Source organism: Chrysemys picta, chromosome 20, assembly GCF_011386835.1.
Source record: "Chrysemys picta bellii isolate R12L10 chromosome 20, ASM1138683v2, whole genome shotgun sequence".
Taxonomy (NCBI): domain Eukaryota; kingdom Metazoa; phylum Chordata; order Testudines; family Emydidae; genus Chrysemys; species Chrysemys picta.
Window position 1 is genome coordinate 20041603 of NC_088810.1, and position 12449 is coordinate 20054051.

At 61.2% G+C, this 12449-nt stretch overlaps 1 protein-coding gene across 5 annotated transcripts in view; it reads right to left on the bottom strand.

Moving 5' to 3' along the window:
• Positions 1-333: 333 nt before the first annotated feature.
• The window catches only part of ARHGEF2 (Rho/Rac guanine nucleotide exchange factor 2), a 132121-nt gene continuing 120005 nt past the window's right edge, over positions 334-12449 (bottom strand). For 3 of the 5 annotated variants that reach the window (XM_008171971.4, XM_065573701.1, XM_008171972.4), the window contains 14 exons: positions 11755-11880; positions 11244-11361; positions 10570-10827; positions 10225-10301; positions 9036-9205; positions 8224-8291; positions 7832-8023; positions 7085-7186; positions 6048-6109; positions 5542-5583; positions 5162-5212; positions 4025-4447; positions 2872-3034; positions 334-2279 (listed from right to left, as the gene is read on the bottom strand). In XM_008171971.4, the coding sequence (XP_008170193.3) occupies positions 2194-2279; positions 2872-3034; positions 4025-4447; positions 5162-5212; positions 5542-5583; positions 6048-6109; positions 7085-7186; positions 7832-8023; positions 8224-8291; positions 9036-9205; positions 10225-10301; positions 10570-10827; positions 11244-11361; positions 11755-11880 (1938 nt within the window). In that variant the 3' untranslated portion in view covers positions 334-2193. The remainder of the gene's footprint in view (positions 2280-2871; positions 3035-4024; positions 4448-5161; positions 5213-5541; positions 5584-6047; positions 6110-7084; positions 7187-7831; positions 8024-8223; positions 8292-9035; positions 9206-10224; positions 10302-10569; positions 10828-11243; positions 11362-11754; positions 11881-12449) is intronic. The other 2 variants (XM_042843296.2, XM_042843297.2) reach the window with 2 other exon arrangements.

Consider the following 12449-nt stretch of genomic DNA (forward strand, 5'->3'; position numbering starts at 1 on the left):
GAGTGAGGCATTGGGGTCAGCACTGACCCAGAGTGCCCCCTCTTTCCCCCGTGCCCTATAGCACAGCCTCTGGCACCGCCCTGGTCATCACTGACTGCAGAGCGTACCCCTGCCGAACCACTGGCCGGGCTGCCACATACAGCAACGACTGAAAAGCACACGTCCAGTTTCCACCGGCCGATGAACTCGTTGGAGACTCCTCTTTGCAGGGCTGTAGCTGGCAACCCCACCAGCCTCCTGAATCTTGAAAGCAACCAAGACACCCGTTAAAAATTCAGGAGAAGTTTCTCTTGGGCAGATCGTTTGACTCGAGTAAATCCAGCACACACACGCTGGGGGTTGATTTTTTAATTATCTTTTTTTTTTTTTGTACAGTTAAATCAACAGGAAACAATAAACCAATTGAAACTCTTTTTGGCGTTAATTAAAAAAAAAATTCCTCCCTTGCAGCAACATCTTCTATTAATAGGTTTTATTGGCCAGCAGGCATTTAAAAAAAAAAAGATTTTCTGTGGTCAGACTTTCTAAAAACCTCAAACCTTGCGGGACTATTTCAACATGCCCCAATCCCTGTTTTCCTCCTAAGATCCAGCCGGCAGGAGCAGATCAGCTGAATATTTTAAACACAAAGGCCAAGATGTTGCGGTGGTTCCTAGTGCATCTGCAAATCGATTTTTGGAGTCACCCCAAAATGAAATGTAACGAGGCCGCATTTTTTCAGGGGGCTGATGGTCTGTCCATCAGACTCCTTTAAGGGAGGGCTCCGTTGAGGACTCCCCGGAAAATGGCAACAGCCCAAAGTCAATCATCCCCCGGGGAAAAAACAGAGCCCCAAACTGTTCCCCCCCACACTTTTTTTATGTATTTTATTTAATTACAAAGAACTCCAGCTTTGGTACAAAGATCCCACCACCCGCTTTTCTGCTGCCCTCTGACACACCCCAGATCCCTTTGTGGAGCAAACAATGCAGCCAAGGCTACGTACGCTCCCCCTCTTCCATCCCCACTGCACCGGCAGCCCCCAACCCCAATTGCCATTCACACGTCGGCAGGCAGGGGGCAACGTCTGGGAGGCCTTGGGATTTGGGGAATGTTTGCGCTCAGCTGTTTTTCAGGGGGCGGGAGGGGAAGTCCCAGGACAGGGAACAGTGTCCCCTCGCCCCAAAAAAATCTGGGAGAGGGCTGAACCCTGATGAGATCGCCCTCATTTCCAACTCGCGCACGCCATCCTCCCTTTAAACACCACATTTGAGAGCCTCTTTTAGGTTTAATTGTTTCTTTTAAAGGGCCAGTAGAACCACCGCTTATAAATACCCGGAGATGCTATTTGGGGCCATTCGCTGTATCTTTAAGGGATGCTGCCCGGCAGCCGTTGGAGAGCATTGAAAACAGAGCAGGCTACAGCGGGAGGTCTGTTCCTTGCTCCCTCCCTTATGTTACACACCATGCGGGCTCCTCCCCAGAGTGGCTCGCACTTGTCCTGGCTCAATGGCGACTCCGAGTCAACTGGGGTGAACGACATCTTGCATAATTAACCAATTCAGTGCTGGACTTCCCAGCAGAACATCCCTTTTGACTGCTGGATCTTCCCGATATTGCTGTTGGACACTCCAGCGGAAGGGTTAAATCCTTCACCCCAACCTGCCAGGGTGCCCCTATAGTGTTGGCTTGCGTGTGTTTTCGCACAGGCACATCTAGTGTGAGCTTCGTGCAACGTCACGGAGAATGGACCCAGACGGGAGGACTCATCCGGCTGGCGTCTGACCGAACCAGCCGGGGGAAATTAACGTTTGCCCTGGATATCAGACACCTGTGGCTTCCTCCCAAGGTCTGATTGGCTCCCAGCCAAGGGCCGGCAAATAATCCGAACCCTTCTGGTCCCTCCCGCCCCAACAAACAAAATAAATAAATTAATCGGCTCGGGAAGCCACGGCAAACCGGCCGCCCCCTCCCCAGGGGAAGGAATAAAAAAGGAGCTGTGGATCAAAGAGTTAAAAAACATCCCATGAGCCCAATGTCCTGGAGCAGCTCGGGAACCGGGCCGTGGTCCTGCTCCCCCTCCACAATTTGGTTTGTATTCGGTGCAGTTTTTCCCAGGGTCTCTTCCCTCTTTTGGCCAGGAAAATCTGTCTCAGCAGCGTCAACCCCTTAGCAATGGGTGGGCGGACGAGTAGGGGGGGGTCGGGCCCCTCTCTAACTGTCCAAGGAACCGCCCTCTCCGTCCTTCACCTCCTGGCTGCTCTCCACCTCCTCGGGAATGTCCTGCATCCTCGTAAAATCTGCAAGGAACCAAACACCCCAACTGATGAGTTCATGCACCAAGATGTCCATTAATTCATGGACTAACACCCCCTTCCCAGAGCACCAAGTCTGCACGAGGGGCGCAGCATCATTCACCCATATTGTACAGACAAGGAAACTGAGGCACAAGCAGGGGGAGGACTTGGCCAAGGTTACTCAGATCCCAGGACTCCTGACTCCCAGCCCCTCCTGCTTGAGCCACTAAATCAGCTCCCTGCCCAGGGCTGGGAACAGAACCCAGGAGTCCTGACTCCCAGACGCACCATTCTGGAGAAGGGCCGGGGAATTGGGTGTTGCATTGTAATGCTTAGGGACACCAGAGACTGCCCAGGGCAGGACAAGTCCCGTCCCGCCTATCTCATTCGCCCATTTCCATGTCGGACCCCATGCAATCTCACTACCCTGAAGCCCCAAACCTCCTGCTAAGTTGCACAGGGACGAAATACGCACGCCAGGGGCAGGATCAAACCCAGCGCCTCCTGCACCGAGCGCGCAAACCCCTGCCCTGGAGCGAAGGGTGCTGGCTGTGGCAACGGCTGGGGGTGACATCGCCACACGCACCACACTGACCTCGAGGGCTGGGAGGCGGAGACGGATGGCTGGCCACGCCCTCGTCCTCAGACAGCGCCTCAAAGTCCTCGTCGCCCTCCTGCAGCTGGGCGGGGCCGTCGCCGCAGTCGCCTAAGGCACGGTCGCTTGGCAATAGGTTCCCGTGGTTGCTCCCTCGGCTCTGCTACGGGGGGGGGGGGGGGGGGGGGAAGAGGACTCGTGTGAATGCAACGCCGTGGTCCTGGGGGCGTCATCGGGGATCGAATGCAGGAATTAATGGCTGACCTAGGATAGCCAAGGCTGGGCCGCCTCCTTGACATGGGTGTGTGGCCCAGACACCACTAGAGGGGGACAGAGCGCCACCCGGCGTGGGCGTGGCTTCCAGCTCCACCCCCTTCAAACGAAGTCCCGTTGATCACGGGCAGGACAGCAGGGCCGATCGAGGAACGCGGAGGACCAAGGACTCCAAGGGTTTTGTGCCAAAAGACGGGATCCTTGCGCCACGGGCTCCCGAGGGGAGGGACCCTGCCTAGGATCTGGAGGGGATGGCGCGGGGGGTGATGCTGCCCTGGATGGGGGGCTAAGAAGCTGGTACGATGGGGTTGTGGGATTTTTTTTTTTTTTTTTAGGGAGTGAGATTTTTTCCCAGCCCCAAATCAAACTGCACCCAGGGTTTTTTACATCCTGCTCCTGCACTCGCTGTGTGGGACACCGCACAGACTGACCGTGGGCGCCAGGAACCAGAGGTGCCTTGTGCTGGGGGCAGGTGCTGACTCTCCAGCAGAGGGAAACCCCAGAGAAGGCTCCTGGCCGCCTCCCCCTTTCAGCATGGGGGCAAGAGGGCTGGGAAGGGCGGCGTGTGAATTCCTTGGCTCGGGTCAAGAGCCCTGGGGACAGCAGGTCCCATTGGTCAACCCAGCAGGGCGACGCCCTGCCAGGGACCAGCTTGTGCCACCCATCTGCTGCCCAGGGAGCTGAGACCCAGCAAACGCGTTTCACACCCAGCGTCATGGCTGGTGAGGCTGGGTTACTCCCGACCCAGTCAGGAGTCGAACTGGGGACTGAGGGGCTCCCTGCCGTGCCCCCGACCCCCAGCCCGGCTGGCAGCCCTTGAGCAGCGGGTTCGCAATGCTTCCCCGCCCCAGGCGCCGCCGTGCATCGTGGGTAACCATACCTGGGGCGGGGTGAAGCTGAGATACAGGGCGTCCCCCGCGGGCAGGCTCCGCCTCCGAGGCTCCGCCCCCTTCCGGACCCACACCGCCTCGGCAGCGCCGGCGGCCACCTGCCTGCGGGCCTCCTCCGCCTCGCGCTCCAGCCGGGCCCGCTCCTGCTCGCTCTCCCGCAGCCGCGCCTCCAGCGCCCCGGCCTCCTGCACCTTCTCCTGGCACAGCTGACGGCACCGGCTCAGCTCCTCCTGGAGCAGGGTGTGCTGCCTCTGCAGCAGCGCCAGCTCCGTGGCCTGCTTCTCCGGGGCCTTGGCCACGGCCGTGTCCCCCGGCCCCCCCTTGCGGGAGTTGGCGCGCGACAGCTTCTCCTGCCGGCCGCCCCCGTCGTAGAGGTGCAGCTCCAGGATGGTGTCCTGCTGAACCACGGCGGCCTGGGGAGCGGAGAGGGCGTTACCGGGGCTGTCACGGTCCCACACTCAGCCGGACGTACAGGCCCCAGGCAGGGCAGGGGCGACCCCTAGGCTGGGATCCCGGCTCCGGCAACTCCCCGGCCACCAAACGCTTGTCTCTAGCGCTCATTTCGTACCGGTGGCAGCCCTGTACTCTGCCCCACAGGGACAGCTGTGCCCCTGTCCCCAGGCCCCGTGCCCCTCCCTCCAGTCCCCTTCACCTGGGCTCTGGGCCTCCTCCCCGCTGGGGACTTCTCCTACCCCATCCCCTGCGCCGAGCTCTGCACCCCTTGGCCCAGGAATGCCTCCCTGTTTGCATGGGCTCCATGCCCCCAACCCCAACCCCAGCTCTGTGCCCTCCGCACAGGGATTCTCCTCCCTCCTACCCCCATCTCAGAGCCCTCTCCCCAGGACTCTCCCTCCACCTCACCCCCTGCCCCAGGGGTCCCCCTACCCCGTCCCTCCATACTACATCAATGTTCTGTGACTCCCTCCGCCCCAATGACAAACCCTAGGCAGCAACAGGGGAACCCCACCCCCACCCATAGGGACATGCCTCAGCTCCACACTAGGACGGATCCCACCGCACCCACCAAGGGGAACCGAAACCTTGCTCTACAGCTGGTGGGGAGCAAAGCTCGGGGTTCCCCCAGCCAGGGGGCACGTGGGATGGGAGGGAGGTTTGATGGTACAGACCTGCAGGCCATGGAGGAGGGCGTAGAGTGCCACAAGCCGGTGAATCACCTCCTGGGAGGGAAGAGAGCAATAAATCCATGTAAATAATAAATCAACAGCTCTTTCTAGCCATAGATCTCAAGGGGCTTTAGAAAGGAGCTCAGTATCATTATCCCCATTCTACAGATGGGGAAACTGAGGCACAGAGAGGGCAAGTGACTGGCCCAGCAGGCTACTGGCAGAGTTGGGAATAGAACCCAGGGCTCTAGCCACTAGGCCACACTGTCTCCTAATCCCCACACTCAGCACAGGGGGCAGAACCAGGACTCCCCTCTCCTATTGACCCCTTCCCTCCAGCTGTATAAATCCCACCCCCATCCAGAGGCCGCCAGCCCCCCTACCTCATGGGGTACCTTCTGCTGCAGCTGGTTACCATTCCCATCCTACAGAGAGAGAAGGCAGAGATTAGCCATGTGAAGCCCCCCACAGCCAGCCGGTACCCCTAAAGTGTGTGTATTACAGGCCCCCCCATGTGACAAATCTGTTACAGCCCAAGCCACGGGGGCTGGCTCTGTAGCTCAAGCTGTAGCAGCTCCTGCTTTTAGGCCTGGAGGTCGCCGGCCGGTTCAGTCCCTGGTGTGTCAGTGTGGATGGAGGCAGTGACCGTAATGTGCCACCCATGGGCTCTACAGACAGGCCTAAACTGAGCATAACAGCCCCCTGCACACGTTTCCCAGGAGGGAGCATGCCCTCCCTGTTTTACAGATGGGGAAACTGAGGCACAGCAGGGCCACGTGGCTCAGGCAGCACCAGGAATGGAACGTGGCTTCCCCCGGCGCTGGCTGTCAGACCCTGCCGTGGCGTCCCCACTGGGACTGGCTCCCTGCCGGGGTAGAAAGGGACTTACCCGCTGGTCGGAGTCGGCCCTGCAGAACTCCAGGGAGCCGTTGAGGCTGCTGGTCTCACCGTCTGCGGAGGGAAGAGCGAGCAGATGAGACAGGCCGCGCTAGCCCCTTCCAGGGCCGAAATCCGCCTGCGGGTCAGCGACGCAGGAGGCGCCCAGCCCTTGCGACATCTAATTTTAGGCGGCTTGTGCTAGGTAGCACCTCCGTAGGGGTCAAAGGCTCCAAGGCCTGAAGGGACCGTTGTGATCAGCCAATCTGACCTCCTGCACACCCGAGAACCTCACCCAGCGACGGCTGCGTCTGGCGGTGCTGGAGAGGCACTTTCAGGAAGAGATGTAAAGCCTAAGGCCTGGTTTACTGCAGGTTTCGCTGGCCATCCTCGACCCAGAGCGGAGCCAGCAACAGACCCATGTGTAGACACAGTCACTACAGTACAAAAAGCCCGTCTGGGGAACTGGGGTACGCTTTTTGCTGCACCCCCACTAGGAGAATTGGCCAGTGGAGCTCTCCAGCACAGCTATACCGACGAGCCTTTCTAGTGTAGCCACGGTCCCAGGGGTGTAGAATCCCCCACGTCCCTAGGCATGGAGTTCCAATGGTTAACGACCTGCACTTAAGAATCTGCACTTCATTCCTAGCTAGGTCTTCCTTCAGCTCCCACCCATCGGCTCTCGTTCTGCCTTCGGTCGCTGGGTTAGACACCCCTCCCCCCTCACAAATCGCCTCCCCCTGGAGGTGGTCCTGGGATAGGACCCAGTCGCCCTCCATCTATTTTGCTTCCTCCAAAGAGCAGGGGCAGCTCCTGAAGCGTCTCGCTGCAAAGCAGGTTTTCCCAGCCCCGTGAATCATTCCCGTCCCTCTCTCTACAGACCTCTCCTATCTTGCAAGATACACCCAGCAGAAAAGGAGCTGGCACAAATAGAAAACACTGATCAGCTCCGGGGTCTACGCAGGCAGCGTTGGGCCCTGCAGCGAGACTGCGCCACGCGGCGCCCCCGACAGGGAGGGGAGGAATCAGAAGGTAGGTCTCAGCTCGTACTCGGGGTGTCAGAGCCGGTGCCGGAGCCGCCGTCGGGATCAGCAGGGTGGTTCTGGTCTCGGTCCCTCACGGCTCCCACGAAGAGATCCTTCAAACACTCCACTGGGGGAGAAACGCCTGGTGAGCTAGTGCCGGCAAGACACTGATAGTCCCTATCTTTCTGTACCGTGAATCCTTCTGCAGCCCTGGGGTCTGCTAGCAATGGGGCTGGGGGTGTACAGAGAAAGGATGGGCACTAAACCGGGACTCAGGACACCTGGGTTCAATTCCCAGAGCTGTCACTGACTCCCTGCGTGACCGTGGGCATGTCACTGCCGGGCTCTGTGCCTCAGTTTCCCCATCCGTAAAATGGGGAATGAATACAAATGCCTCTTTCCCACCCTGTGTCTGTCTGGTCTATACAGACTGCAAGTTCTGACCGGTCTCTCCCTCTTAGCACCGGCTGTTCTCCCCCTGACAAGAGATGAACACTGGGAAGGGGAAATCTACCTGCTTTGGGCCTTAAAACTCATCCTTATTAGAGGTTTGGAGGAGACCCATTGGGGGGCAGGTTATCCCACAACTGTCCACTAGAGGGAGCCCTTGCTCCTTGCTCGGAAGCAGCTGCTGCTGTCAAAGTGTGAGACCAGATACCGGGCTAGATGGGCCCGGGGTCTGATCTGCTATGGCAGGAGATCCGGCAGGCCGGCCTGCAGGAGGAAGGGCACTTTGAGAGCGGGGGGTGTTTAGTCCTGTGGCATCGGGTACCTTCGCGGATGGCTTTGTGGAGCAGCTTCTCTCCGCGGGGCCCGTCCAAAGACTCGGCCCGGAAAAGGGTGCGGGGGGTCGGGCAGGCTGGGGGGTCCTCGTAGCCGCTCTGCAGGCTGAGCATTTCCGCGAACAGCTCCACCTTCTCCTCCAGCAGCTCCGTGATCTCCTGGTCCCGCTGCGCCATCTGGTCTGGGGGAGACGGGAAGGGAGGGGGATGAATGACGGGGGCTGGCAGGGCAGCCTGGGCCAGGGGGTGGGGGTGGAGGTTACTGCTGGGCCAGGGCTCACTGGCAGGGACTGCTGGGAGGGGACACAAGGGCCAGTGACTGCCGGGGACACACGGGGAGGGGGAGGGGGGTAGTCACTGCGGGGGCAGGGCGACCCCCTACCTTTCAGCTTGCGCAGGGTGGCCTCGCTCTCAGTCTCGATCAGGGGGAAATCCTGGCGACTGGGGCACCTAGAGCAGATCGGCCGCGTCAGGGCTAGAAATCCCCAGACCCCACAGCCCCTTCCCCCGACTGCGGATCCCAAAGCACCACCCGGACGCTGAGGGCCTGAGCTCCACCCTCGCCCCTGGGGGAGGTCACTGTCGCTCTCTCCCCTGGGCCACCAGGGACAGACGCCCTTCGTGCCCGGTCCAGCTCGCAGCCCTCTCCCTGAGGGTAGGGAATCAGAGCTGGCTCCGTCCGCCCAGCCAGATGCTCCACAGATCCACCCCAGCAGTGCCCCCTCCATAGGACCCAGCCCACGTGGATGGCTGCCCCTCCCCTCCCCTTCCCCCCCCACCTCCTTCCCTCTGATGCCATCTTCACCCCTCCACTGGCTGCTCACGTTGGTCACCCCCTGGCCACCCAGTACCAGTTTGATAGCTCATCCGCTCCCCTACAACCTCCCAGAGGTCCCAGGCACCCCCCACCCCATACCTTTGACACCTCCCTGCCCCTCCCACACTGCTCACCCCCTTCCCCAGTGCAGGGAGGCTCTCCCAGAACACAAGCCCCGCCCGGGGCGGCCCCACTTGGGCCAACAGCAGAACCAGAACCTGGAACTTTCAGTGCTAAAAGCCCCAGCTTCTGACGCTCGAGCTGGAGAAGCGGCTCCCACTGCCGGCAGCTGTAGTAAAGCTTTTATCCTGCCCGTGCCGGACCGGAGGCAGACGGAGTCCCTCCCTTTCCCCCTCCCGTGGGGCGGGGGCACTCACAGGCGGACGGTTTGCTGGATGATCTTCATCCAGGTGTTGCGGTCGTCGCGGGAGGCGGCGTGGACCTCGTACATCTCCGGCGGGGTGCCGCTGATCAGGAACATGCCCTTCTCCTGGTTGGCGATGTCCCGGACGATCAGGTTCTGCAGGGAGATCACCGCCGGCTTGTCCTGCGGGAGGGGGTGTGGCAGCCCATGAGGGAGGGTGAAGGGGAATGGGGGGATCCCAGGGGTTCACGCAGAGAGAGGACTGCAAGGACTGGCAGAGTTCTTATCTCCTAGCCCATCCGTCTGTCCATCTCCACCGGCTGTCTCTTGTCATACTTAGATGGGAAACTCTGGGGCACTCTGCTGTGTCCTGGCCCAACGGGGGCCCGGTCCAGGACCGAGGCTCCCGGACACTACCGTAACGCCGGCACCGTCCGAGGGGCAACGCACACGGGCAGGCTAAGACGACGCGACGCGAGCAGGTGCCCAAGGTCCCGGTGGCACAGCTGGTCTTCACCAGGCTAGTGCAGGTAAAGCTCGGGCAGGTCTGTCTGCCCGGACTGCAGGGCAGACAGAGCCGCAGTTTACTAAGCCGGGCGCAGCAGATCTACCAGAGTAACCCGTTTATTGGGTCAGGCACCGGATGGGACTCCGGACATCGACTGTTCCCAGCTCTGCTGCTGACCCGCTGGGTGGCAAATCGCTACCCCCGCTGTGCCTCGGTTTCCCCTCCCAGCCTTTGCCTTTTCCATGTAGCTTTGGGGCAGGGACTGATTCTCGCTGGGTCAGTGCAATGGGCCCCTCTCCACTGCCATATAAACAACAGCGACAGCCGCAAAAGAGCGACCCAGAGAGCAACGGAGCAGACGCAGAGACCACCGGGCTACGAGCGAGGCCGGGTCACAACGCTTCGCTCACACAGCGCCTACCACTGGAGATGCTCCCAATGCCAATGAATTCACCCTCCCAACGGCCCCTGGCGGGAGCGGGTCAGGATCACATCAGGTTTGTTTACAGCTGGGGAAACTGAGGCAGAGCTCCGGCAAGGGGCTCTCCTGCGGTAAGATGGGACCCAGGAGTCCTGACACCTAGCCGTGTGCCCTGAGCCCCAGCTAAGCCAGCCCTTTTGCCAGGAGGCCCAGCTGTTTCTGGCCGGCCCTGTGGCAGAGGATGAGAAGCCGGAGGGACCAGCAGCCGCTCACCAGGGCAGGAAAGGTGAATTTCTGGTCCTTCTCCTGGAGCAAAATGAGGACGTCGGTCATCAGCAGCACCAGGACATCTGTGAGCAAGAGGAAGGACACAAAGGCATCAAGGTGAGGGGCCTGCGGGCGATGGGAATCTCCGATCAGCCTCAGCCAGGCCACAAAGGGAGGGGGATGGAGCCTCCGCCGGCAGCAGAAGGAACGGGGAGAGCTGGGCAGGGACACCCCGGGGAGCAGCCACACCTGGGAGGCGGCGTGGCTTCAGGCTGGGCTTTGGGGGGCGGGGAAAATCAAGCCCATGTGGATGTTCCAGGTTCCCCCAGGGACTCCCCCCCCGGCCCGCACCTTTGAAGCGCCCGGCCGCCATCTTCCACAGCAGGCATCCGTCGTGCACCAGCTTCCGGCGCAGCAACTCGTCTTTGCAGAAGGAGGCGCTGTGGCCCTCCCACTCCAGCCGGGCCTTGGACCGCCCATCCACGCGCCCGTAGATCTCCTGCAGCCGCGCGTTCTTCTCGGACTGGTGCACCTCCTGGTCGATGGCCGAGATCAGGTCCTTGACCAGCGTCAGGGCCGTGCCCAGGTCCTGCTGATCCACCTCGTTCCCTGGGGAAGGGAGGGGACAGCGCCAGGAGTCAGGGCAGCTCCTTCCCCAGTAGCTGAGCCGGGCACGCAGGGCACTCCCCACGCCCCCAGCTCTGCCCGTGTCCCTCGATCCCGACCTGCAACCCCCCCAATCCCCTTCTATGCCCGCCCTGGGTTCCCCACGCCCCCAGCTCTGCCCGTGTCCCTCGATCCTGACCTGCAGCCCCCTCAATCCACTTCTATTCCCACCCTGGGTTCCCCACCGCCCCCAGCTCCGCTGCTGCCCCTCAATCCCCATTCCCGCCCTGGGTTCCCCATGCCCCCAACTCTGCGCATCTCCCTCAATCCCCTTCTATGCCTAGCCTGGGTGCCCCATGCCCCCAGCTTGGCCCAAGCCCCTGAATCCCCCCAGCCCCTCCTTCCAGGAGCCCCTTCACCTTTGGAGTTCTGCAGGATGCGGTCGATGAGGACGGGGTACTTGGTGATCCTCTGGGTGACCAGAAGGATGCACTCCTGCACCCCGTGCCGGCGCAGCACTGAGGAGCGGGTCAGCCTCTGTTGGGAGGGGAGATGGGGACAAGGATCAGACGTCAGCTCAGAGCCCGGCCCAGGGGCTCCCCGGCCTCAGGTCACTGCTCAGTCAATGGCACACTGCCCCACAGACAGGATAAGCTCCATGATCCTCTACACAGATGGGGAAACTGAGGCACAGAGAGGGGAAGGGACTTGGCCATGGTCAGCAGCAGAGCCGAGAACAGAAGCCAGATCTCCTGACCCCTCCCAGCGCCCGCTCCGGTCAATAGCTCCCCCCAGGTCGGAGTCACGCCAGCCTCACACCTCTGCCAGGCCCCTGGGTGCTCCAGGAGCCCGGCTCGCCAAGGTGGGGCCAACCCTGCGCTCAGCCTATACCCCGCTGCGGCTCCGGATGGAGGCCGGGCAGGGACTCACCCGTATGAACTGCTGGAACCTTTTGTCCCGGGCGATCAGCTCCTTGTAGAGCTTCACAGCCTTGTTGTGCCGGCTGCAAAACTCCGTATAGGCCTTTTTCATCTGCTCGGCGCTGGGGCCGGAGAACTGCGGGGCGGGGGGGGGGAGAGAGAGAGATCATCAGGCATCGCCACCGAGCGCTGCTGCAGAGAGCCGGGAGAACCAGCACACGCAGGGCCCGCTTCCCCCTCCCCCACCGCGGAACTGCAGCCACCTCTGGGGGGCAGGAGATCCGGCCGCTGCTTGTACAGTGCAATGACGCCAACAGCTGGGAATGTGCACTGATCTCTCCCCCCCGCCCCCGGCAGAGGGAACTGCTGGGGGGCAGGGGGTGCTAGGGAGGCAGAATGTTAATTAGTGGAGTTAACACCCTGACTTGTGCCATGAGCTCTTTATCGCAGCATAGCGCCCCCTAGCATCATGCTGGGGAAGTGCAGTCAGCACCCCCTGGCGGAAACCCACACATTCCCTGCAGCACTGCGCCCCCTAGTGTTGTGCTACAGCACAGCGGTCACCCCACTGACGCAGAGGGGAGAGCGCCCCCTGCTGAGCCCCCACCCTGCTCCCTGCAGCACAGCACCCCCTAGCGCCATGCTGGGGCATCGTGGTCTGCACTGATGCAGAGGGGAGAGCACCCCCTACTGACCCACCCACCC